The sequence below is a fragment of the Pleurodeles waltl genome, chromosome 4_1 (genome assembly GCF_031143425.1).
Source record: "Pleurodeles waltl isolate 20211129_DDA chromosome 4_1, aPleWal1.hap1.20221129, whole genome shotgun sequence".
Taxonomy (NCBI): domain Eukaryota; kingdom Metazoa; phylum Chordata; class Amphibia; order Caudata; family Salamandridae; genus Pleurodeles; species Pleurodeles waltl.
In genome coordinates this window covers 657,899,276-657,925,727 of record NC_090442.1, presented here as the reverse complement: position 1 = coordinate 657,925,727, position 26,452 = coordinate 657,899,276, and the positions used below count along the sequence as shown (strand labels likewise).

The following is a 26,452-nucleotide window of genomic DNA, read 5'->3' as shown; positions in this document are numbered from 1 at the left end:
TTCGTCCTTCGCTCCAGCGGTTTTTCCTGCCGTGGGTCTGCTTTCTTGAAGTCTAAAGAAGGATTTTCTTTACCCCTCGTGTCCTGTTCTGACATTTCCTACCCTCTGTGCTACAGAGCTATGCTTACTAAGCATGGGTGAAAAGTGTGGACTGACTACTACCTTGTGTTAGTCTTTGATGGCTAAACACTTATACTGATATTTCAGTTGCCTGGCTGATTGCAGCCGCCCCCATCCACAAATGTTTGCATTGCTGTATTGAATCTGAAAGACTAATATATCTAGTAATATGTTCTTTTTCTGTGTCCAAGCATCGTCCTGTAACTTGCTGGAGCTATGCATGGTTGGTCCTGAGAGGAAGCTGGACACAGCGAGCTGCTGTCTAGGCATTGCACCCTACCCTCTGGATGCTGGTACCGGAAGAAACTGGTGCTTCTTCCCTCCAGGAGCAGGTGGTGGTGGAGGAGGAGGATTATTACTATGATGACACTGACGAGGAGCCAGAGATCATGATGAGTGATTGCATTGCTACACTGGCGATGAATCCTCCTGTGCCTGTGGAGCAGGCTGTCTTGGAGACATTTTTCTCCCATCTTGGAATTTTCTCCTATGACAAAGCCAAGGACAATGTGGAAAAGGAAAAGGAGGGGAACAAGGCAGCTGGGGTCAGCTGGTCTTCCCTACTGGCAGCTTTGGCCCATCTTGCAGCAGCAGAAAAGGCTTATCACAGCATGACATTTCTCGGCCAGAAACTAGGTAATGTTCTAATCTTTAATCATTTTTTACTTCAGTGATCTTATGTCGCACAAATTGCAAGCTACTTAGTTTTAAGACGAGGTTCAGAAAGTCCGTTAGTTCCCTTGAACTGTTGGGGTTCTTGAAGTTCAACTTGGGGCTTTGCTGCAGGCCAAAGTAATCTACATAGTTTGTGGCCTGATTGCAAAGTGTACTATTCTCTGACTTGCAGAGTGGTGAGCCTTGAGTTGTTGGAGGAAAAAAATGTTTCCACATCACATTAAGAGGGAGGTTTTGCTAGTGTGGTAAGACTAGGTGGTAACAGTCAGCATTTGTGGGTTAAACAAGGACACAACTTATAATTTTGGCATTCACTGTGAGTAGAACATTTGTGTTATATTCAACTGTAATTCATTTTGTTGTGCATGTCTTCCATAGAAAGCCTTTGTCATGTGTACCAGATTCTAAATCTTATAACTCACAGCTGTGACATAGCAACAGTTGATGTTTTTTTGTTTTTTTTTGTTTTTTTAATTCTCTTTACCCTCTGAAACATTTTAAAGGCCTTCCAGGCCTGGCTGACCAGACTCTCTGAGAGCCTTTCAATGCAGTGCTTGCTAGTCTCCTTTTAATGAAAGAGGAAAGCACAGCTAAGGGGCAGGTGGGTAGTCTGGGAAAGTGGTGGGGGTTGATTGAGTATGCTAGGGTAAGTATTTTGTTTTTTCCATTTGGGACTAGGAGGAGAGGACATAGTCTGTATGACTCCTCTGCCCCTGCGTAGCATTTGAAAGCAATGGCAGATAATTTTGGGGCCATACATAACATAAAATTATAGATGGGCTAAAAAGTTAATTACAGGGATGCTTTTCATCTCTGGGTTCTGAGTGACATCACAGACAACTCCAGCTTCACTGTCAGTCTATTTGATGTCACTTAGGCCACCTCATTAAAAAGAAACTAAAAAAATAAAAAATAAAAAATCCCCGTAATTCATTGTTCCTGATCTATAATTCTATGTGCCATTCATGGCTTCGATAGGAAACCTGTATTTGACTCCAGATTTTAAATCTGGTAACTCATTGCTGTGACTTAGCAAAAGTTGATAAAACATGTTACCCACTGTGTCATAAAGGTCCTCCATACCTGACTGACTAGGTTCTCTGAAAGCTGGTCACTGCAAGGCTGCTAGTCTTGTTTTGGCTGAAAGCAGAAAGCACAGCTGCAGGAGGGGGAAGGAAGGCTGGGGGTGTGGTGGAGGGGGGGGGGCAGGCAAGGTATTTTATCACATTTTGGTCTGGTAGTATAGGCTATGGGTGGCTCCCCCCATTACTCTTCTCCCCCTGCATAGCAATTGAAATGAGGAGGCAGATGGTTTTGTGGGCCATATATAACATAAAATTGCAGATGGGTAAAAAGTGAATTACAAGGATATTTTTTACCTCTGGTTTCTGAGTGATGGTATAGATAACTCAACTTTTGTTCTTGTTGTCTATTTGATGTCACTCAGAACTCCTTGGTGAAAAACATCCTTGTTATTTAGTTACACTTATACAGTTCTATATATAATTGTGAAAACTGTTCAAATGGTATATAATCTCCATTGACATTGAAATCTTGCTTCTTAAAATGCCTGTATCCGAGGTAGCACCTGTAGAAAACTATAGTTTAATCTCACTTTGTGCTGAAGTTTGTCAGGGTAAACTGTTTGTTTTCTTATACTAGTTCCTCAAATCCTGATCGACCATTGGGTTTCTAGTAAGGAATATAGTACTTATTTATCTATAGTAATCTCAGGGTGCCCTCCTTTTTCCATAGAATCTTGCATCAAGTTTCCCGGATCTCAGAACCATAGTTACTCAATTAATTTGTGTGTTCCTTTATTGAATGCACTGTACAGGGCAATTTGGAAATTAGTGTAGGCTTTCTAGGTCCCTTGGATCAAGTTTCGAGTATGGCAAGCCAACATAGTCTGACATCTGTGGTGCAAGCAAGAGTATCTTGGCTGAAGATATTTAATTTAAATCACATTGTTCTCCGCTTCGTTACCCCATGAGATTCTGAATGTGTCCTGTTCAGTAGCAGTGCTTCAGATTCTTAACTTTTACAATTATTTTTCTTTTAAAAATGTAATTCATTTTTAATGAAAATAGCTCACAACAAACCACGTGAAAGGAACAAAGTGGCACACTCTGTAATAGCAAAACACTCCACATTCAATTAACTTCACAGGCTTGATGACCATAAGCCCTATCAGTATTTAATCACAATTTTTGTGCTGCACTTTAGGTTATAAATAACTAAAATCATTTCACTTACTGGTTCATGATATGGGTTGGGATAAGTTGGGAGGAGGGGTATGAATAAAAATGATAAGTAAGAAAAATACCTTAAACAGGGACAAAGAACAATATATAAATTACCTATTTTGTTATCACGGATAGAAAATTACTAACAAATTGCAGCAGTTGGTGTCAGTTAAAAAAAACATACCTAGCAAAAGAGGCGGCCTCCTTCTAAAAAGGATATAGTATCCTCCACATTGGAAACAGGTAACATTTTCCTCTATATATTTTAGCATGTCCCAGAGCCATAGTGAAGCCTGTGTTCTCAAATTTAGCAGTCCCGTTCACAGTATCATAATCTGTTGCTTTCTCGATTGAGTTACTAACGTATACCTGGGGAAAAGCACAATTTTCTCATGTTGTAAATCCTGTATGCTCTGTATATGTGAGAAGACAGAATAACTTAAAAGAATTGGGTGGTCATTTAAACAAAGTGTAGCCCTCACATACATTTTCCTCAGCAAGAGTTGGACGTCCATAAACTTGTATATGTTGGATGCCACCCTCCCATTTTTCAATTCCTTCAACTGTTGTCTTCCTTAGCAAGTAAGGCTTTTAAAGTGCAATGGAAAAATGCTGATATTGGCAGTTCCACACATGCCGTCTCAATATGCTCTATAGTACCTGTAGTCTTTGGTCCAGTGATGACCCTGTGCTTTCCACTCCATCCTTCATTTTATCACTTTCCCAAGCCTCTTGTGGACTGCTGTACCCTTTTCAATTTCGTTTTTTTTTCTTAGGCTGTTCATTGCCTCCAACATCTTTCTGCCCCCTCCTAGAAATTTGCATCTCTGCCGTCATGCTCCTTTGTGTCTTTATTCTGCCATGTGTTAAGTGTTTACTATACTACTTTTTACCAAGTGTCTGCTCTACTGTCAATCTATTGATAAGTTCCCACCAAAGTCAACAGGATGAGACAGCAAGACCTTAACTTGCTGACTCTCTTGCGCCACAAAGTACTTAGCTCTGTGTGTCCCGTCTCACGGTTGTCAGCAGGTTTTGATGAGTATTGGAAGGAGAAGCCAGGTCTTTTGCATTTTTGAGGTTGAGAGCACAAGTGCTGTGACCTGTAGTACTCTATTTGTGGGCTTTTAACCACGCACACTGCACGCCCATCACTATCACTCGTTCATGGGCGTGCCTTTCAAAAATCTTTTGTTAGCATTGGTAAATGCATTACGTTTGTCCCTCCTCGGGGCTGTTTTGTTACCGCCTTGGACACTGACCCTATTATTATCTAGATAATTGCACTTTTGCCAAAACGTTTGACTGCGAGCAAAATTATTTTTCCTTCTGCGTCCCTCCTTCGTGCTCATGGCGGCCGTGGTACTTGGAATCGGCTTGCTTATGTCAACTGTTTTTTACTTTCCAGTTTATGTGGCAAGAAACATCCAGTTAGGAATTTACAACGCTAATAGCTCTAATACGAGAACCATTGCACTGCAAATGTTTATTTACTGTGCCAACACAGGCTCCTGCAAGTGCCAGGAGTGTCGTATTCCATGACGGCTTCCATGATTGAAAAGTCCTAAATGGTGTTTTAAGAACTGTTGCTGCTGAGATGCAGAACAATTTTTGAATAACTTTAAACCTCAGAGGTACAGGTTGGGCATAACTACATCTTGGGCCACTGTTAAACGCAGACTCATTTGCTTAGATCATATGCAATGTATTAAACATTTTCTGGCTCGCTGTGTGAGAATTCCAGGTCACATTAAAACAATTGTAGCTATTGCTCTAATTGAAAAAGCTTTTTTGGACCTTGTAGAACCCCAGCCAGTTATAGACCAATGAGCTAAGTGCTCATTCTAGCGAATCATTTTAATTTGGAAAAGCATTTGGAACTAGAGGGGTGTTTAGGGAACCACTCTTTACATTTAGTCCCTAATGGAGAAATCAACAGCCCAGTTGGACGGCAGAAACTAACAACAAGTGAAGCAGATCAGGTTATGGCCTCACTGGTGGTATTTCTTGACAGTTTTGCTGCATTTGATACTATTGATCATTCTGAAGCTATTGAGAGCAATTGTATTGGATGAAGCCCTAAGATGATTTGATTGTTTGTTTTTATCAGGTCCTTCAAAGTGAGTGAGTGTAGGTAAGGTTCAATCTTCAATTGCAAGTTTAAAATGTATAGTTCAACAATTTCTTGTTATCCACCACCTCTTTAAGATAGGTCTGGTGCCTACGTATGTGTTTTTAGCAATTTAAGGGGTGGGGTTTCACAGTGATGTGGTTGATGTGCAATTGTTTTACTCAAGGTAATTATAAGCAAGACTTTAACACTGGACGATTATCATAATACTTTGACTTTTTGCTAATAAGAAAATGTAACTTTAGTTTGCTCCTTTTAAGCTATAGCATATTTATAGGTTGTGTTTCCAGGTATTCTGCATTCATTTCACTGCCTGTTTCAGTTAAGAAATTTGCTTATAAAAATAGGCTATTTGGAAAGATTCTTGATTTTGAAAATCCATTAGAAGTTGAAGCATTAATAGAAAGAAGCATCTTTTTCTTTTAAAAAATGCATATCCTCTTTAAAATGGAAGCACTTAACGAGCTAACCATACTGTCAGAAACTGGTTGATTAATTGTGTAGTGGGTACACCTACCAACTCAATTAACCCACTGTGGTTAAGTCAGAATAGGGTTTTTTAAAAATGTCTGCTAAACCACTGTTAGCTATGGCACAAGCAGCAGGCAGTCTCCAGAGGAGTTTGTGCTAAGCTCAAGCAGTACCAACAATTTTAAAGTAAAGAACACAAGACTATAAAAATTGCCAAACCAATTTAGAAAAAGATAAAAAAAACATGAATGGGGGAAAAAAAAGACACCTCGGCCTTCTTCTTTAGATGGAATTTTCCAGGTGCAAGAATGTTCAGAGGAGATAGTGGTTGAGATGCCAGATTTATCCTGTGAAGAAGCCAGTGCCTGGAGAAAGTCTACCTCCCACAACAAGCTAGTTTCTCTAAACACCCCAACTCCTTTTGCAGCACTTCCTCTTTGCCTTTCTATAACCCAGGTTTCGAAATGGCAGGATATAGAAGGGTTTGGTGCACATGATAAATGAATACCAAAATACTAAACCAGCAATTATTAACAAGCAATCCCAGACTTGAGATGAAAGTCCATAAACCAAATTTAATTGTCTTTCAAGAACTTGAAGATACGTAAGTGAAGAAATTACAACCTAGTGTAAGACTAATTCCAAGGCAGTTTGCAAGTAGCCAAGTAAAGGTTGCTTTAGGGCAGCCAACAAGTGTTTTGTCCTTGTGAACTTTATCACGGCTGTAGTATAACCTAATACATTTTTATGTCTTAAAGTGATATTCTAACAGCAGTACAAATTATAAGAGATGGAAGAGTGAGGATGTTAAAAAACGTGCCCAGATATCATGTATAGGTCTGGGGCGGTGGGGGGGCGGGGGAAGATATATGGGAACCGTGAGAAGAAAGGGGGAAAGAGGAGATAGATCTCAATAAATGAAGAGTGACGTGTAGCTAAAGGACATGATGGTAAGAACACCTGTCAATAAAAACCAGGATTATTTCAATCTTATGTTGGCCTACTCCTAAAAAGAAAATCTCAAGATTGAAAACGGGAGAATATTAACTAAAGAAAGGTATGTATAGCAAGTGTCTTTCCTTACAACCAGCACCAGGGGTGATACTGGAGTGTTGTAGAAAATTACAATCCCAGATGCCTGCTCAGGATGTGTGTGCAGACTGGAAGAGGTGACCACTGTAAATAACGTCCTATACCTGATTGATTTGATAAATGTTTCCCAATATTTGTACCAATTTTCATTTATGAAACTGAATTAGGAAATTCTGGTATTGGAAACCCAATACAGGGAAGAAATGGAAATATGGGAGGAAGATAGAAGAAAATTGTGGCATTATATTTATACCTGGACCTTACAAACAGCAAAAGCAGAAACAAAGTAACAAGGTATGGTAGCTTGTCAGTTGTCATTAAATTGGAAAGAAGTAGAATTGGGTGCTATGCGTTCTTAGTCATAAGCAAATGTGATGCCAGTTATGAACAACCCTTGGTAAGCCATCCAAATTAAAAGGATCCCTGCATATACAAGGGATGTTTCCATGTAAAAATGGGCCCCAAGTTCTTGTGTGTAAGAAAAAAAGTCTGAATGTATCACTGTCTGAATGTGATGAACTACCTCATGCACCGTTAATACAGACAGCTGATTTTTAAAGTCCTGTCTAGTCAGAACAATAAATGCCCGTTATAAAAAATGGGAAATCTGTGTTGTGAACGTTATGGGATGAGGCGCAAAGCAGAAAATAGTCCAAGAATTAGCATGACATGAATGCTAAAGGTTAACATTAACTAGTGAGTTTGAGATAAAGACACAATATAGTTGTCATAAATGTATGAAAACAAAAGCCAGACCCCAGGGGAGAGTAGTGAAAAGGCCATAACCTACGACATAGCCTGGAACGGTATTGCAGCTGAAAGGCAAAGGGGGTGCCCCAAACAGTGTTAATGCTGTTAAGTAAATATGATAAAAAGACACAGAATGAGAAATTTCCTAGCTATCCAAAAGCTACCCCATGAACCACCGGGGAAAGGTATCTGTAAAAATCATTGTCCAATCACATAACAGTCCTTTGTGTGTGTGTGTGTGTGTGTGTGTGTGTGTGTGTGTGTGTGTGTCTATATTTAGCGCGTCTGTTCCTGTTCCTTTTCTTCACTGGAGGAAGTGAGTTTCTGCTCAGTACCTACAGGAAAAAAAAGGTGGAAAGCATTATCCAGATCCTTACAATGAACTTGCATATCAACTGCCAGTACATTGCATGAGTTCATCAAGTTAGCACTTGATATAAACAAATATCATTGCTTTACCTTAGCAGATTCATAACACTTTCCTGAGATCAGTTAAGTTATTCAACATTGTTACTTACTGTTAGAGCAAACTATCCTGGGAAGGTATCCCTTCATGATGACTCTGAGTGGGATATTCCTCGCCTGCATATGCTTAATTGAATTGAAACTTTCTTGACAGCTAGGAAATTTTGCGTTCTAAGTCAGGACCAGAGGTGAGGATTATGCATGTTTAAAGCTTGCTTGTCACCAGAGATGCAATTTAAGAAATGGGTTTGGAATAACACTTCTTAAAAGTCTACTCTGACCAGTGCTAGCATTAAAAATGTCTTACAATCTATCACCTACCTGAATGGCTTTAGATGCCATGCCCCCCTCCCCCTTTGTAGAGTGGGCCCTACACTGTTGGGACATCAGTTCGTGCTTCAGCACATCCTGCACTTTACCCACCTGGCAGTGGAAGGGGAGGATACAGCCTGGAAAGGCTTCTTCAGAGCAATAAGGAGTTGCAGCTCCCTTGCTGCCCTAATCTCAGCTGTCATATGCTTGGATTCCTTAATGCATCTAACCATGCACAGTATTGGTTTATCCCCAAAAAGCGGGATAAGATACTGACCTGGTATTTGTCTTAGTCCTCCTAGAAAGATTAGAAGTAACACCCTCCAGTGTAAAGACCTTGACTAGATATCCAATGCACTCACATTGGGGACACTGTTGCATGAAATCGAGCATAACAAAATAGCCGGTTTCGCAGAGAGCTCCTTTCTGGAAAGGTAATGGTTACCCTGCCAATTCATGAGAAGTTGTAGTACCCAATTCATATCCCATAATCAGGAATACATGGGTTCCTGGGGTCTAGAGAGTCCGATACACTTAATCAGTTTACATATCCAGGGATAGTCTCCCACTGGAACGTCATTAATGGGTCCATGACCAGCAGACATGGCTGACCTGAAAGAATTCACAGTACGATAGGCGAGGCCCGACTACTCTTGTTCCACCAGGAAATATCGGATATCTGTAATCCCTGCCCACCTGGCATCCAGATGTCTCTCCACACACCAGTGTACTCATCTTCTCCATGTTGATCGGTACCTCTTGATGGTACCCACAGCCCACTTGTTGGCTGAATTTTGCAACGTCTTCTGAAAGTCTGCTGTTCTCCAACTTCACCAGAAATCCTCCAAACTGAGTTTGAAATGTCTCTGCAAAACTAGTAGATATTGGTAAACCTGGGGCTGTGTAGAACTAAAGGGGAGCTGTGTCAGAGGGTCCCACGAGAGTTCCATCTGGGTCAGGAACATGCCTGTGACTTGCACATTCGAGTCACTAACACCAATGATGCTTTCTGATGCCTGACTCGAGCCGCTACTCTGGGAATTACCCGGAAAGATGGGAAGGTGTAGGATTGGCCGTGCACCCAATCCTGAAGGAAAGCATCAGCCGCCAACTCACAAATTGGGGTAACTGAAAGTTCAACCTGAAGCCAAACAGATCCACATCGATTGGTCCCCCATCTGTCCATAAAGGCTAAGAAAACTCTGATTCAATTAGCAATCACTGCTGTCTGTGATGTGCCTAGAATTCCAATCTGCCAGCATATTCTGGATCCCTGGAAGGTATTCTGCTGTCACCAAAATCTGACTTTAGGCAGTAATGAAAGAAATCCTTTGCTAATTCTGACAGGGTCCTCGAACGAATGCCTCCCAATCAGTTGATGTATTGGACTGCTGATATGTTGTCCATCCTCAGAAAAAAACAGCTGGAGACTTTGTCCCTGTGTGAGAGATGATCACAAAGGATCCAGCGAAGAGTTCCAAACAGTTGATGTGCAGATCTAGGTCCTCCTACGTCCATCTTCTTCCCCATGGAGATGTTGCCATACCTGGCTCCCCAGCCCTGATAGGTTGTGGTCCGATTCTATAATCCTGTCTAGAGCTGAAAATCGCCCTGCCATTCCAGGTCTCCATGTCCTCTGTCCACCACTGGAGTTCCATCCCAGCCTTGGGTGACGGGGGGAAATCTGTTCCGAAAATGTGAAACCTCTCCTGAGATGTGTGACCTTCAACTGCTATAGCACTCTGTAGTGTAATGGGTCCGGAAAGGTGGCCGGAATCAGCGAGGATAATAGCTCCACAATCCTGGCCAACTAGCGGAGTGAGATTTTCTCTCGACTCATAACTTTTATTAGTTCTTTCCTTTTCTTGGAGATCTTCTTCTCCGGCAGACTTGGAGTAGCTGAATTTGAATCTATTAAAAAAAGAAAAAACAGGAAGGTTATCCCCTGAGACAGATTCAGTTCGAACTTCTGGCTGCTGATCACAAAGCCCAGGTCCTGTAGGAGCACAGTAGTCACGTTCAAATTTGAAATTAACGGTGGCCGAGGTTGGACCGTTAGTAGGATGTCCTCCAGATAAATGTCGAACTCCCTTCATTCTGAGAACTTCCACCACCGGGCTTAGGAGTTTGGTGAAGCACCACTGGGATTGACAAGTGGGATGGATGGTGCATATGATAAAGACAAACCCAGCTGTTCTCCTCAAACCCTCCCATGCCCATCTCATGCACTCAACTGTATTGATTTCAGCTCATGGAACTTTGTAGGGCAAGAATAGGGCCGTTGATGGATGGCAGAGAGCTGTGCAGTCTTCCTCAGCTGCCAGGTGGGGCTGAAATGGGGTCAGGTAGAGCCAGAAATGTAAAAAGCGGGCTTGACAACAGAGGGCATAAAGTGTCATGTCTGGCGCTCCCAAACCACCTTGCGTGAGTGGTGGGGTAAGGAGCTCCCAAGAGATTTGTGGTTGCCCACCCACCAAGGCCAAGAACACCAGGTTAGATTTCAGCTGCTTAAGCAGGCCTTGAAAAATCATTAAAATGTTACACCTGCCGGTCGAGTAGCTTGAATAACCTACTCGACCTAACTGTAATTTACTTGACCCTTCCGGTCTTAAATTGTGTGGTTCTAGGCAAATATTGTATTTTACAGTCTCCTTTTTCTTCGTTCTCACATATAAGAGCACTTTCAAATGTGTGAGTTCAACATTTCTGCTTTAAAAAAAAAAAAATAATAATCTAAATACACTAAGCGTTTGCCCCATGTTTAATAAATCTAGCCCACATATAGGGTACACGTCACCTATGCATGATTTGCCTCAGTTTCCTAATAGCTTTGCCATCAGGGCAGGAGTGTATCTCAGTTTGTTTAAACACTAACTTTTAATAAATATATTACTAAAGCATGATGTGGTAGTGCACTGCCATTTACATTTACAGACAGTAAATTTCCAAACCATGTCCAAAAACCTTCTCACTAACTTGCAGCTTTACTGTTGAAACGATATAGTGTATTAACAATAATCTGTGAAAATTGGGTTTCAGAAAATTTATCATGTGCACATCACCAAGTAAAGCGTTCTGACCTCTTTTTTTCATTCTATTAAAATATTTTTTTCATCACACAGAATTAGAAAAAAGGTCTTTCACAGCTACTGAAATATATTATGAAATATCCTGGAACTCTACAGTCACAAGGAAAAGTATTTGTATTGCAAGAACACAAATTGACTTTTGACCTCCTGTCTCTGACTATAGAGAAAATGTGACAAGAATAAGATATAAATGCATCTTAATTGCTAATTCAGTTTCTGACTGAACAGAACACCTGTTCTTTGTCCACTGGTCAGAAGGGTCGTGGAATCTAAAAATAGCTTAACTTCATAAAATAACACCTGTAGGCATTGAGCGGGAGAGGGATATTAAGGAAGAGGTAGAGGAACTTAGGGATAATAATAATTTTTGAGATGCGACCTGCAAGGAAGAGGGACAGCTTAGACCATGTTTGTATTATGTCTTCCAAAACATGGTGCAGCTGTAATTTGCTTGCTGTTGTTCCTCTTGGTCTCGACTTAGCCATATCCGTAGGTACCTAACTGGTTTGTCTGCCCACTTCAAAGGGTATTCATTTTGTCAGGGAGGGGAAATATAATGGATTTGGCCCAGTTAACCTGTATACCGGAATAGCCACCAAATGTCACTGCCTCTCGTATTAGTAGGGTCAGGTTCTCTGGATGATCACAAGCATATAGGGTGATGCCATCAGTGTACATTGAGACCCACGAAGCCCCTAGTGGTGAAACATATTCCCCTGTTCGTGTGGCATTGTCGTAGTCTTACTGCCAGGGGCTACATTGCAAAAATAACGTTTAACAGAGATAAAGGGCACCCCTGTCGTGTAGCTCAGGTTACTGGGAAGGAGTTGGGGTGAGCCCGTTTAAATGCATTAGGGCAGTGGATAATGTATACAGAAGTTGTATTCGTTTGATGAAATGAGGCCAAGCTGTGCTACAAGAGGAAAGAGGTAAGCCCATTCCAGGGAGTCAAACGCTTTCAGTTGTGTCACCACAGAGATTTGAGGGCTTAGATGGTGCGTGCCTTTAAAGATGGTTCCGGAGGTTATGTGATGTAGCCTAACCTGAAATGATTAGGCCATTATATCTTGGGCACGAGGGGTAGCAGACGATTGGCAAGCACCTTGTCATAGATTTTGTTGTTGCGTTTATGAGGGTCAGGGGTCTATACAAATCACGGCGGTCAGCTGGTTTGTCTGGTTTGAGGAGTGTAATGATGGGTAGCGAGTCTGTATTTAGGGATTCTTAGTACTTTGTCAGGAGGTATGGGGCCAGTGGGAGAGCATATTCCTTGTAAAAGGTAGTGGTGAACCCATAGAGACAGGACGCCTTGTCCCCAGAGAGGCCTCTGATGAATTGGACAATATTTTTGTGGTGATGTGGGAATCTAGATGGGGGCTGTAAGGAAATGCCTCCTTGGCATGGTTACCCCCTAACTTTTTGCCTTTGCTGATGCTTAGTTTTGATTGCAAGTGTCCTGGGACCCTGCTAACCAGGCCCCAGCACCAGTGTTCTTTCCCTAAACTGTACCTTTGCTTCCACAATTGGTACAGCCCTGGCACTCAGATAAGTCCCTTGTAACTGGTTCCAAGGGCCCTGATGCCAGGGTAGGTCTCTAAGGGCTGCAGCATGTCTTATGCCCCTCACTCTGCACATACTGCCTCTCAGCTTGTGTGTACTGGTGGGGAGAAAATTACTAAGTCGACATGGCACTTCCCTCGGAGTGCCATGCCAACCTCACACTGCCTGTGGCATAGTTAAGTCACCCTTCTAGCAGGCCTTACATCCCTAAAGCAGGGTGCACTATACCACAGGTGAGGGCACATGTGCATGAGCACTAGGCCCCTACAGTGACTAAGCAAAACCTTAGACATTGTAAGTGGAGGGTAGCCATAAGAGTATATGGTCTGGGAGTTTGTCAAACACGAACGCCACAGTTCCATAATGGCTACACTGAAATCTGGGAAGTTTGGTATCAAACTTCTCAGCACAATAAATGCACACTGATGCCAGTGTGCAATTTATTGTAACATGCACCCAGAGGGCATCTTAGAGATGCCCCCTGAATACCAATCCGAATACTAGTGTTAGGCTGACCAGTTCCTGCCACAAACCAGACGAGTTGCTGGCCACATGGGGAGAGTGCCTTTGTCACTCTGTGGCCAGGAACAAAGCCTGTACTGGGTGGAGGTGCTTCTCACCTCCCTCTGCAGGAACTGTAACACCTGGCAGTGAGCCTCAAAGGCTCACCCCTTTTTGTTACAGCGCCCCAGGGCATCCTAGCTAGTGGAGATGCCCACCCCTCCGGCCACTGCCCCCACTTTTGGCGGCAAGGCTGGAGGAGATAATGAGAAAAACAAGGAGGAGTCACCCACCAGTCAGGACAGCCCCTAAGGTGCCCTGAGCCGGGGATGACCCCTGCCTTTACATATCCTCCATCTTAGTTTTGGAGGATTCCCCCAATAGGATTAGGGATGTGTCCCCCTCCCCACAGGGAGGATGCACAAAGAGGGTGTAGCCACCCTCCAGGACAGTAGCCATTGGCTACTACCCTCCCAGACCTAAACACACCCCTAACTTTAGTATTTAGGGGCACCCCAGAACCCAGGAAATCAGATTCCTGCAACCTGAACTACAAAGAAGGACTGCCGACCTATAAGCCTGCAGAGACGACGGACGACGACAACTGCTTTGGCCCCAGCCCTACCGGCCTGTCTCCTGAGTCGAAAACGACGCATCCAACAGGGATCAGCAACCTCTGAAGCCTCAGAGGGCTGCCCTGACCCCCAGGACCAAGAAACTCCCATGAGCAGCGGCTCTGCTCAACAACAGCTACATCTTTGCAACAAAGAAGCAACTTTCGAAGAACTCGCTCTTCCCGCCGGAAGCGTGAGACTTCACACTCTACACCCGACGCCCCCGGTTCGAGATCCAGAGAACAAACACCACAGGGAGGACTCCCTGGCAACTGCGACTCCGTGAGTAGCCCAAGACAACCCCCGCTTCCCCCCCCCCCCAAATAGACCCCCACAGCGACGCCTGTAGAGAGAATCCAGAGGCTCCCCTGCCTGTAACAAGGGACCCGACACCTGGACCAAGCACTGCACCCGCAGCCCCCAGGACCAGAAGGAACCGAACTTCAGTGCAGGAGTAACCCCCAGGTGACCCTCTGCCTAGCCCAGGTGGTGGCTGTCCTGAGAAGACCCTCCCCCCCCGTGCCAGCCTGCACCGCTAGAGTGACCCCAGGGTCCCTCCATTGAATCCTATCTAAAACCAGACGCCTGCTTTGCACACTGCACCCGGCCGCCCCTGAGCCGCTGTGGGTGTGTTTTGTGTGCCTACTTGTGTTCTCCTCCCCCCCCCCCCCCCACAGGTGCTCTACAAAACCCCCCCTGGTCTGCCCACCGAGGACGCGGGTACTTACCTGCTGGCAGACTGGAACAGAACACCCATGTTCTCCATAGGCGCCTGTGTGTTTTGGGCTCCTCTTTGACCTCTGCACCTGACCGGCCCTGGGCTGCTGGTGTGGTAACTTTGGGGTTGCCCTGAACCCCCAAATGTGGGCTGCCTATGCCCAGGAACTGAGACTTGTAAGTGTCTTACTTAACTCACAAACTAACAATACTTACCTGTTGATTTTTGCACTGTCTACTTTTGAAATAGCTTATTGACATTTTAACAAAGACTATATATGATATTGCTTTAATTCAAAGTTCCTAACTTACCCGTGTCGAGTACCTTGTATTTTATGTATTTACTCCAGATTTTGAAACTGTGGTTTTTAAAATAAACTAAGAAAATATATTTTTCTATATAAAAACCTATTGGCCTGGAGTAAGTCTTTGAGTGTGTGTTCCTCATTTATTGCCTGTGTGTGTACAACAAATGCTGAACACTAACCTCTGATAAGCCTACTGCTTGACCACACTACCACAAAATCGAGTGTTTGAATTATCTAATTTTGCCACTATCTGACCTCTAAGGGGAACCCTTGGACTCTGTGCACACTATTTCTTACTTTGAAATAGTATATACAGAGCCAACTTCCTACAGGGGCAGTGGGTGCGATCGAGCCAGAGTAGTTGTATAGTGTCAAAGCACTTAGTGAGTTCTGCTGTGCTGAGTACCGGGGTGGCTGTGTATAGCTGAGCATAGAAGGCTGACATTGCGTTCAATATTTCTGGTGTGGAGAACACGAGGTTAGAGTCAGAATCAAGAAGTTCAGCGATATAACCGGAAGTGCGCGAGGGACAAAGTGGACCTGCAAGTGTTTTGCCCGGCCGGTCACCTACACTGTAGCATCTAGCCTGTACTTTATGAAATAGATAGCTAGTTTCGCAGAGGGCCTCCTCCTGGAATTCTGACAGTTTGTTGTGGATACTGGCCAGGACGGCAGCATCCTTGGGATGAAAATACTATGGCCCTCATTATGACTTCGGCGGTCAAAACAGTTGACTGCCGAAGTCACGCCCGCCAGTGATGACTCCTGGCAGTTCTCCATCATAAATGGGGTGGAGAGCCGTCAGCAGCCATACTGGTGGTAGGCGGTCTAGTGGAGGTTGCTCTGCTGGCACTGTCAGGTCATCACAACACCACCCGCCGTATTACAACTTTATAATCAGCATGGTGGTGTTGTGGTGACTGTTTGGTGCCGGTGGAGCAGGCCCCATGGTCCCCGTTCCCTCCCAGACAACTGACAAGGAGATAATGGCGGGGGGGTTTGTGTGCTTTTTTTTTTTTTTCTTTTTGTGTGTGAGAGAAAATAGAGGGGTGTGGGGTGTGTCAAGTGTCTGTGCTCGTCTGAATGCGTGTATGCAGGGGGTGAGGGGAGTGTTTTGTGTGTGTGTGTGTGTGTGTGTGTGTGTGTGTGTGTGTGTGTGAATGAGTAAGCGTGTATGTCTGTATTTGTGGTGTGTGTGGATCGGGGATGGGCCAGTACAGGATCGTGGGGGGGGTCAGTTCAGGGATCGGAGGTGTCACTGCTTGGGAGTGTGGGGGACTCCTAATGGGGTGGGGGGCTCCTACAGGGAGGGGGAGTGTTGGGGAGTGCTGTAGTGATGACAGGAATTAGTATTCCTGTCGCCATTATCCTTACTGCCAGGGATTTTGTGGCAGGGCTGCTGCCACGGAATTCCTAGCAGTAAGGATACTCATTATATCGGGGGCAGTGTTAGGTGGACTGTTGGGCTGAAGGTGGTCAACCTTCGGCCAGGCGTTCCCACATCCCTGGCAGTACAGGCGGTGAACTGTCATAATTTAGCAATTGGCGGTCTGGCTGCTACTGCTGGCGTGCCAGGGCAGGACCGCCAGGTTCCTAATGACCCCCCTATGTCTCCAGGGTGCGAATGTCTGCTCTAGTCTGGTCAGAGACCCCCAAATTGCCTTCAGAACTTCAGATTGTTTTGCAATAGAGGTGCACTGTACTACTACCACCTTAAAGGCTTCCCAGAGTATGGATGGCGATTTTTACAAAGTCCTTGTGAGAAAAGTAGTCTGTGATTTCTGTGTGGCTTTACTCTGAGTACTGTATCACACATCGCTGCTGGCGGTAGTCTCCAAGTGAGTGCTGTGGTACCTGAATTGAATCTCCAGCAAGACAGGAGCATGGTCCGAAAGGGTGTGGGGCAGGTGAGCCACATTAGCCGTCCAAGTCTGGACACCTTTGGATACCAGCCAGAAGTCTGTCATGTACCAAGCATTGTGAAATGCTTAAAGGCAGTTACCTTTATGAGCTTGGGGTTGTGTGAGGTGCCAGACATCTTGGAGGTAGCTGTCTTGCGATAATCTGTTTACTGTCATCGTAGCACGTGGGTGTACTTTTTGGTAGACTTCGGATCAGTCCAGGGGTCGTCCAGCCCCATTGAAGAGCGCAGGAGCCTAATGCAGATCATTTTGTCCAGGTGGGGCCAAAGTCACTGGGTGCCCATGTAGGGTCACCACAATGATAACCTATCGACCTGCGGGGTCAATAAGGGAATGAGACCACTGCCATGGAAGACTATGCAGCAAAACTGACCCATCTTGGGTAGGTGAAGGAGTAAGTGTCACTGACCATCTGGCATGCAGGACCGTGGCCAAAGGGTTATGCATGTGAGTTTTCTGTAAGAAGCATATATCTGTTATGTCTATTGAGGTAGGAGTGTATCAGGAGTGCTTTACGATGAGAGTTCAGACCCCGGATGTTCCAGGTAATGCAATTTAAGGTGACCATGTTATCTGTGGAGATAAAGCGGTGTGTATGAGGGTCTAACGCTGTGTGACCAGTGGTGAGCCGGTGCAGTCAGCGGAAAGGAGGTCTTGTGGCGGGTACTAGGATAGGAACAGTAATCAGAATAAGAAACCATAACCTGCAATAAGCGATCCGTGCCTCCCCACCCCCGCCCCACTCCAACCCCCAACCAGATTGAGACAAGCATTCCCTCCCCAGCTAACACTTATCCACAATAAGACAGGCTGGAATAATTTCTGGGGGCTTGGAAACATCAGGTGACAGCCCTGCCATTTACAGCTATTGTGGCCGAACAAGGAATAAGAAGGGAACATCCCACTTAAATGAATACACCATAACATTGACACGGGGTATGAAGCATTACAGAAAACAAGTTGAGTAGGTATAAACTCCCTGCACCAAAAGCACAGAGGGGCATTGTGAAGCCCACCAACATAAGCGAGTGCCGTTAGAGAATGAGGGTAACTTGTTGCAGTGTCTAGTTATTTGCTGCTACTTGGGGGGGGGGGGGGGGGGGGGGGGTGTGTGGAGGGAAGTGGGTCTCTATGGCGATGGCTGAGCCTGCAGGGGAGCCTTTAACAGCATGCTTATCGAATTTCAATACAAACTTTGCGTCCGTGAAGAAACTTCACTTTCCCTCGAGAGTTCCTCAGTTTGGCTGGCTATAGGCAGGCAGAGGGAATCTCCACTTTTTGGATATTTTTTTGATGGGCATGAAGCCGCGATCCTAGTAGTTTAGTAGTCTTGCAATTATGGGACCTTCCAGCATGCCCTGTGTTGTACGAGGGCCAAGCAAGCGATGAGTGCGCTCCACAATGAATACCTTTGACAGGCTCGCACCAGAGAGGTCCTGCAGCAATGTCTCGACAAAGTCTTCCATTTTGGAAATCGTGATTGGTTCTGGGATCCTTGTGATTTGAAGATTACTTTGTGATCTTGCTTCCTGGTCCTTGTTTTGAAACTTTATAAGGTTAAGTACCTTATCCATACATAGTAAATGCTCTTTGCAGTCTTTCTGGAGGCGATCAGCATCTGAAATGCAATTTTCTAGGTGGTCTAGTGTTGCTTCATGTTGTACACACATTATTTAAACTAATCTAAACGAATAGTGAGCAGGTCCAGCTTGGTGTCTACAGTTTTAAGACGTGCTGCCCAAGAGCAGCTCTCTAGGGGCCATCTTCCTCAGAGTGATCTTCGACAGGCTCGGAGTCCTGACTCTGCTCCCCCACCCCCCATCCCAAGCAGGTAAGGTGTTTATTCTTGAAGGAGAGTTTTGTTTGCTTGGCTTCATGTTTGCCCATGGTGAGGTCAACATAGCCGAGGCAGGTGGTCTCCCAGCACAGAGGAGGTCAAACTATGCTATGAAGTGCCAGGCTACGTGGTGGAAATGACTGGTCAGCTGGTGAGTGTATGTGCACTAGCAACTGGATCTGGAGCAATGGGTAGGCGGACCCCTGTCTTGTTGGAGTTGGTATGTGAGGGAGCACAAGCAGGCTCGAAAATATGGATCCATAGCCGGGCAGTCCATCAGCACTGGCATGAGTCAGGAGAGCCCGCAGAATTGTTATCCAGCGCCACAGCTGCTAAGACACCCTACCCATCATTCCCGCCACCCAACCCAGCCAGCCTCCATGCAGGAGTTCAGAAGGTCCACTTTCATCCCAAGTTCAGCGTGATTGGGTGTTGTCAGTGAGGCAGCAACCTAGGTTGTTGGAGGCCAGGGTGTGTTCTGTGTCTGTAAGAGCTAGTGGCATGCAACATGAGTGGTCCCACCCACACAAACCAGCAGATTCAGCAGTGCGCGTGCTGGTCAGGGAGTGAGATGTAGATCTCTGGCTGCAACAGTGGCTTGGGGGATATGGCAGCCAAGACTTTCAGTAAATGCTAGCCGTGCGGCAGGCAGGGTGGACATTGCATGGTACGTTGTAGCGGCCTCACCACAGTGGCAGGTACAGTCACAATTGAGGTGCCTGCGGTACACGGCTGAATAGCATGGAAGCCAGCTGAAATTTGATGCAGGCTCTTACAATCTTAGCAGTCCAGGAGGGGGTATTATAATTGCAGGGCTGAGGCATGACTTATCAGCACACAGCAGGGCATGTTGATCTGGGAAGCGGCAAGCAGGCAGCCCTCAGAGGCCACATGCAGTCCAGGGTGCGCTCAGGCCGGCCCAGTAGAAAGCCGCCGCCACAACAGGCCAAGAGCGCTCGTAGGCCACATGCTACAGCACGGCTCCCAGATCCACGGCCGTTTCGCTGGGACTGCAGCAGTGTTCACGTGCGCCCAAGCTGACCGGGGATGCAGAGCAGATGTCAAGCTGTAGGTGGGAGTAGCCATGCCGCAAACAGAGCCCGCCACCTCCAGAACGGTGTGGGCCCGCCCCTCGCCTGCACCATGCCAGCCATCCCGCTTCTTGGTGCACACAGGCCTCCTCTCCCACCCTGTCCTAATGGGATGCTGGTGCACTCCGAGGGGGCCCAGAGGACCTCCGTTCAGTCCTGGGACCCCGTACAGGTTTAGTTCAGGCACTGGGCATCACTTTTTTATGATGGATGACTGATGGGATGTTCAGCAGGCAGAGCCTTCTACAGAGAGGCCATCTAGTGGCCTGGCAATGTCATGCCCCACGAAGACAGTAGTTAACAGCCATTGGCCTTTCCTGTGCCCAGAGAAGTCATTGTTCTCCGAGCCAGAGTCCCTAACTGTCTCAGCCAAGAATGTGTGAAGCTGTGATATGATCTGGTGTAGACGTGTACAGTCAGTAAGGAAAGGATGTTTTTTTTTTTTTTTTTTTTCGGGTCTCTGTCTTCAGCATGACGTGTGTTGGGAAAGTAGGGCAAGACAAATGTGTGTGGCATTAGCATACAGCTGGTACAAGAAGCTAAAAGAAAATTATATTAAGGGGTTGGTGTAAAGAGAAATTAAGGATGTCCCTGGCCTTATCTTTGGGGGGGGATGCCAATAGATGATCAACGCAATTTAAATAGGTAGCCTTACATTAACCTATATTTCCATGATCTTGCAGTTGTAGGATTTTGGTTATATATCTTAACATAGAGGGCACTTCAGCAGAGTCTGAGGCATCACTGATGTGTAATCCATGATTCAACCAAGAAGTTCAGTCATTGTTGACCGTTTCAGCATTCAGGAAGTGTGAGTAAAAGCCTCTATTCACTTAATACATCATGCAGTTGTGGGCAAACCACTATTTTCACTTGTGTTTTACTCATTTGTGCACAGGTAGCACAAAGGAACAGTTCAACATATTGTTTGCTGTATTACCTATGCTTATTATATGTTGGTTCTTAGCACACAAATTGGCCAGTATTGCCAAAACTGCTAATAAATGATGAAATGTTGACGCTGCACATTTCAGTTTTTAGTATGTGAACAGAAGTGAATGCCCTTCTGTTTACAGTAGACCAGAGTCATTGTATTTGCTTAACCCCTTCGCTGCCAGGCCTTTTCCCCCTCCTGTGCTGAGCCTTTTATTTTTTTTTAGCTATTTGGGGCAGTTTGTCGCTTAGGCCCTCATAACTTTTTGTCCACATAAGCTAGCCAAGCCAAATTTGCGTCTTTTTTTTTTTCAACATCCTAGGGATTCTAGAGGTACCCAGACTTTGTGGGTTCCCCAGAAGGAGGCCAAGAAATTAGCCAAAATACAGTGAAATCTTTGTTTTTTTTTCAAAAAAATTGGAAAAAGGGGCTGCAGAAGAAGGCTTGTGGTTTTTTCCCTGAAAAGGACATCAACAAAGGGTTTGGGGTGCTAAAATCACCAGCTTCCCAGCTTTCAGGAACAGGCAGACTTGAATCAGAAAACCCAATTTTTCAACACAATTTTGGCATTTTACTGGGACATACCCCATTTTTACGATTTTTTTTGTGTGCTTTCAGCCTCCTTCCAGTCAGTGACAGAAATGGGCATGAAACCAACCCTGGATCCCAGAAACCGCAACATGTTTGAAAAGTAGACAAAATTCTGAATTCAGCAAGGGGTAATTTGTGTAGATCCTACAAGGGTTTCCTACAGAAAATAACAACTGAAAAAGAAAAATATTGAAATTGAGGTGAAAAAAACATAAATTTTTCTCTACGTTTTACTCTGTAACTTTTTTTCCTGCAATGTCAGATTTTGGAAAGCAATATACTGTTACGTCTGCTGGACTCTTCTGGTTGCGGGATATATAGGGCTTGTAGGTTCATCAAGAACTCTAGGTACCCAGAGCCAATAAATGACCTGCACCCTGCAGTGGGTTTTCATTCTATACCGGGTATACAGCAACTCATTTGCTGAAATATAAAGAGTAAAAAATAGCTATCAAGAAAACCTTTGTATTTCCAAAATGGGCACAAGATAAGGTGTTGAGAAGCAGTGGTTATTTGCACATCTCTGAATTCCGGGGTGCCCATACTAGCATGTGAATTACAGGGCATTTCTCAAATAGACGTCTTTTTTACACACTGTCTTACATTTGGAAGGGAAAAATGTAGAGAAAGACCAGGGGCAATAACACTTGTTTTGCTATTCTATGTTCCCCCAAGTCTCCCGATAAAAATGATACCTCACTTGTGTGGGTAGACCTAGCGCCCGCGACAGGATATGCCCCAAAACACAACGTGGACACATCACAGAAAACAGAGCTGTTTTTTGCAAAGTGCCTACCTGTAGATTTTGGCCTCTAGCTCAGCCGGCACCTAGGGAAACCTACCAAACATGTGCATTTTTGAAAACTAGAGACCTAGGGGAATCCAAGATGGGGTGACTTGTGGGGCTCTGGCCAGGTTCTGTTACCCAGAATCCTTTGCAAACCTCAATTTGGCTAAAAAAAAACCATTTTCCTCACATTTTGGTGACAGAAAGTTCTGGAATCTGAGAGGAGCCACAAATTTCCTTCCACCCAGCGGTCCCCCAAGTCTGCTGATAAAAATGATACCTCACTTGTGTGGGTAGGCCTAGCGCCTGCGACAGGAAATGGCCCAAAACACAACGTGGACACATCACATTTTTTCATAGAAAACCGTGCCTACCTGTGGATTTTGGCCTCTAGCTCAGCCGGCTCTGGGGGGGGGGGGGGGCAGAAATGGCCTAAAATAACTTTGTCCCCCAACCCCACCGCCTCCCCGGGAGCGACCCTTGCCTATGGGGTCGCTCCCCCTGCGTGACATTGGCGCCAAAAAAAAACAAAAAAACAGTGCCTAGTGGTTTCTGCCCCCCCTTGGGGGCAGATTGACCTACAATCGGCCAATCTGCCCCCAAGGGGGGCAGAAATGGTCTAAATACAGTTTGCCCCCCAGGGGAGCGACCCTTGCCTAATGGGTTGCTCCCCATCTCAAACAAAAAAAAACACAAAAAAAATATTTGCCCTGGCACCTAGAGGTTTCTGCCCCCCCTGGGGGCAGATCGGCCTAATACCAATAGGCTGATCTGCCCCCTGGGGGGGAAGAAATGGCCTAAAATAAATTTGACCCTCCAACCCCCCCCGGGGAGCGACCCTTGCCTACAAGGTCGCTCCCCTTGCGTGACGGCGCAAAAAAAGATCCCTGGTGCCTAGCGCTCCCTCTGGGCTGGGTGCCCAGGACGTAATGGTTATGTCCTGGGCACAGCAGCACTGTGCCGCAGGACGTAACCATTACGTCCTCGGCACAGAAGGGGTTAAGGTTTTAGCTGACCTGCTGTGTTTATTTTTCAGTCACATGGTTGGAACATAATCTCCGTCCTTAAGGCATCACCCCCATATAAATCCAGGACACAAACCTCATATCTGAGATTTACTGTCTGAATATCTTAGCTGCACCTATAGAACTGACTCCTCACAATGTGATCATGTGGCTTCTTCTGAGCCCTATCGTTCTTAGCTACAACTGTAGCATCATCTGTATTCAGCGAAATCATAGCTGGATGCCTAAAACCGGTTAGCTGCCTCCTCTTAAGAGCAACTCTGATTTTGCCTTAAAAGTGCAAAGCGCATTGTTGATCAGCCTGTGAGGAGTTAGACTGTTAATGTTGGTTTCTTTTGCTCTTTTGAGTAACTTAGATATCTGAAGTGCCACTGTTCCTCTTCCTTGTATCCCTTCCGTGAACAATCTGAGACTTTCTATAGGAGTACACAGTACTTTACAAAATAATACAAATACATTCATTCATTGTTCATATTACATATCACTACATTGCCACTGCTACTTCACCCTGGCAGGTATAATATTGTTTTTTTAGTTGTATTGTCTCCATCTTTTGTAATTATTACAACTATCTAATTTTAAATATGAATGAATTTAGTACCTTTTTATTTACATCTGTAAATGTAATTAATTTAGATTTGTTAGAAAATGGGTTATTGAGATGGGTGCGAGTCCACATAAAGAATAAGACCCCAAATCTTCCGGGTAAAACTCAGTTTTAATAATTTAAACCTGTTCAACACCTTAGTAGCTATGGCACAGAGCAGACCGGGTTAATGTGTACAGTATTTAGCAGTAGCACAATAAAAATCCAATGACTAAAAATAGTTATTTGTAAAGAACAAAATGATACTAATTCAACAAAAATACCAATACCGGACCTAGATATGTGAATTTTTAAAGATTTAAGGGAGGAAAAAGTGCTAAGAAAAGAGCTAATCAGTAGTCACTGTTCGCCGTTGACCGGGACCTGCATGTGATCTAAGACCGATTGCGATGAAGCATGGGAAAGATACACTACGTGGGTCATCCCATCAAAGATTTTATCATCTTAATTAGTCTTCGAAATCCTGTAACGGGGCAAGGTTGCAGGCTGTATCCAACGAAGTCCTCTGTCCAACTGAAGCAGTTGATTTTGTCTATAAAAGCTGTGAGCAGGAGAAATATAAAATTTGGAGCCACCAAAATCCTTGCATCCAGCAGATACTTTTCACCCGCTCAAGATTTCTACCTTCAGACTTAGCCTTTTTATATGGAGCTCACAATCTTCCAGTAGGGCAAGGTTGTTGCTGTATCCGATGACGTCTGCTTGAGACCTGAAGTCCAAAACTGTTCTAAGTCCCATCTATTCAGACTTTCTGTGGCAGTTTGGCTTTGTCACTTCTAAGACTCCCACAACCTCACTGACAGCACTTGGGGACCTAGATTCACTCCAGCAGTGGCCATTTGGGTACGTCGGGGGAAAAATGCCTCTTGCAGCTTGTTGTGTTTCTGTAGCCACACAGGAGGTCAGTCCACTGACCCTTACAGTCCACGTCTTAATCATGGGTACAAGTGAGAGCAGGTCCAGTCCTTCAGGTCTCCACAGACGACTTCTACAGCAAGTCCAGCCTTCTACAAGCTGTGGGTGAGTTGACACCTTTTTTTACCATTCATTAACCACTGGTTGGGGGTATCTCCGGGACATACCCTAACCAATGAGGAAAAAGTTCCCAAGGGCAAATCTTCATAATTTTGTAGCACATCCTATTTGCCTTACTACAAATGTTCACACAGTGTACATTTCTAATTACAATCCAAGATGCACAACCACTTTGCTCTTGGAAGTGGCTGGGGTGATTAGGGAAATGAGCAGCCCCTGTTTTAAATTACACCAAACTGGTTTTGGGACCAGCTCTCCTCCCACCGGGACTGATGTCAGGCTGGCTCCAGAGAGTCCAGGAAACAAAGGGCTTTTCTCCATGGCTCCCTTTACTCTCAACTACGAATGGGCAATTCTCATCCTGATCTGCTTCAAGCTAACAAAGCTCCTGAACTCTATCCAGCTGCCCTTCCTCAGCCGATGTAAGTCACACACTTCACACCCAAGTATATATATATTTTTTCCCCCCGGAAAGGAATCATACAACAAATATACCAATATACTCTAATATCAGTTTACATTGAGTAAAAAGAGACATCAATTTTGGCCGACAAAGAATTAATTACAATGGGGGGGGGGGGGGGGTAAGTAATCTGATTAGTTTAAACATTAATCCTTATGAGCAAGAATCCAGTCCTGGAGTGACCCCCAAATTGCCTTCCCTTTCCTCCTGGCGTGCTTCCCCTTGCGTTCATACAATGCCTTCTCCAGATAATATACAGCCCGCAATCTAGCCAGCCATTGCTGCCAAGATGGAGGTTGTGCATTCAGCCACGCAGAAGATATACATATTCGATACACAGCCATAGCTACAAAAATAAATGCTCTATCTGGGCCGCCCTCTTCTCCCGCTACCCCTAAAATCATAATCTCAGGGGTAAGAGCCAGATCACGTCCCAGAACCTTTCTCAGAACTTTTTGAATACCCTCCCTCAAAGCCCTTAATTCCCCACATGTAGCCATCATGTGTACAATATCTGTTCCGTACATCCCGCGTCTTGGGCAATTTGTTCCTGATAAACTACCCCATTTGACAAGATGAGCTGGGGTATGATACAGATCGAATATAGTCTTATAGTGTTGCGCTTGCAGGGAAGAGGAGAGTAGGATAGTTATTATTCCCATCTACCAGCTTCTCCCTCCTCCTTTCCTTGTTCTTCTTTAGATCGTCAGGCTGTTCTGCCTGCAATAATGGATAGATTGACCTGATGGATATTTTGGGATTGGCCAAGATCTCGTTCAACAGTTGGTCGCTTCTAAAACCATGCACACCCCCTGTTTTCCTCATAAGGAAATCTCGTATCTGTAAGTATTTAAAGAAATCCCTGCGCTCTAACCCTTACTGTTCCTGTAAATCACAAAACGCCTTGAGCCCAGACTTGTCGTAGAAGTTCCCTAGCCTCACTATACCTAAAGAAATCCAGCTTTCCATATATCTATCCTTAAATATTTCGGGGAGTGATGGATTCTTCTCAATCATGGTGTACCAGTTATATCTGCCAAATCCTTTCTTTTTATACCATGACTGCCAACACTTATAAGCTGCTTCCAATACCTTATATCGAGTTTTCT

General features: G+C 44.8%; 1 protein-coding gene across 2 annotated transcripts in view; it reads left to right on the top strand.

The window, feature by feature from the left end:
• Positions 1-26,452, top strand: part of KICS2 (KICSTOR subunit 2) — a 98,342-nt gene that overhangs the window by 25,295 nt on the left and 46,595 nt on the right. For both annotated transcript variants that reach the window (XM_069229121.1, XM_069229122.1), the window contains one exon: positions 312-756. In XM_069229121.1, the coding sequence (XP_069085222.1) occupies positions 408-756 (349 nt within the window). In that variant the 5' untranslated portion in view covers positions 312-407. The remainder of the gene's footprint in view (positions 1-311; positions 757-26,452) is intronic.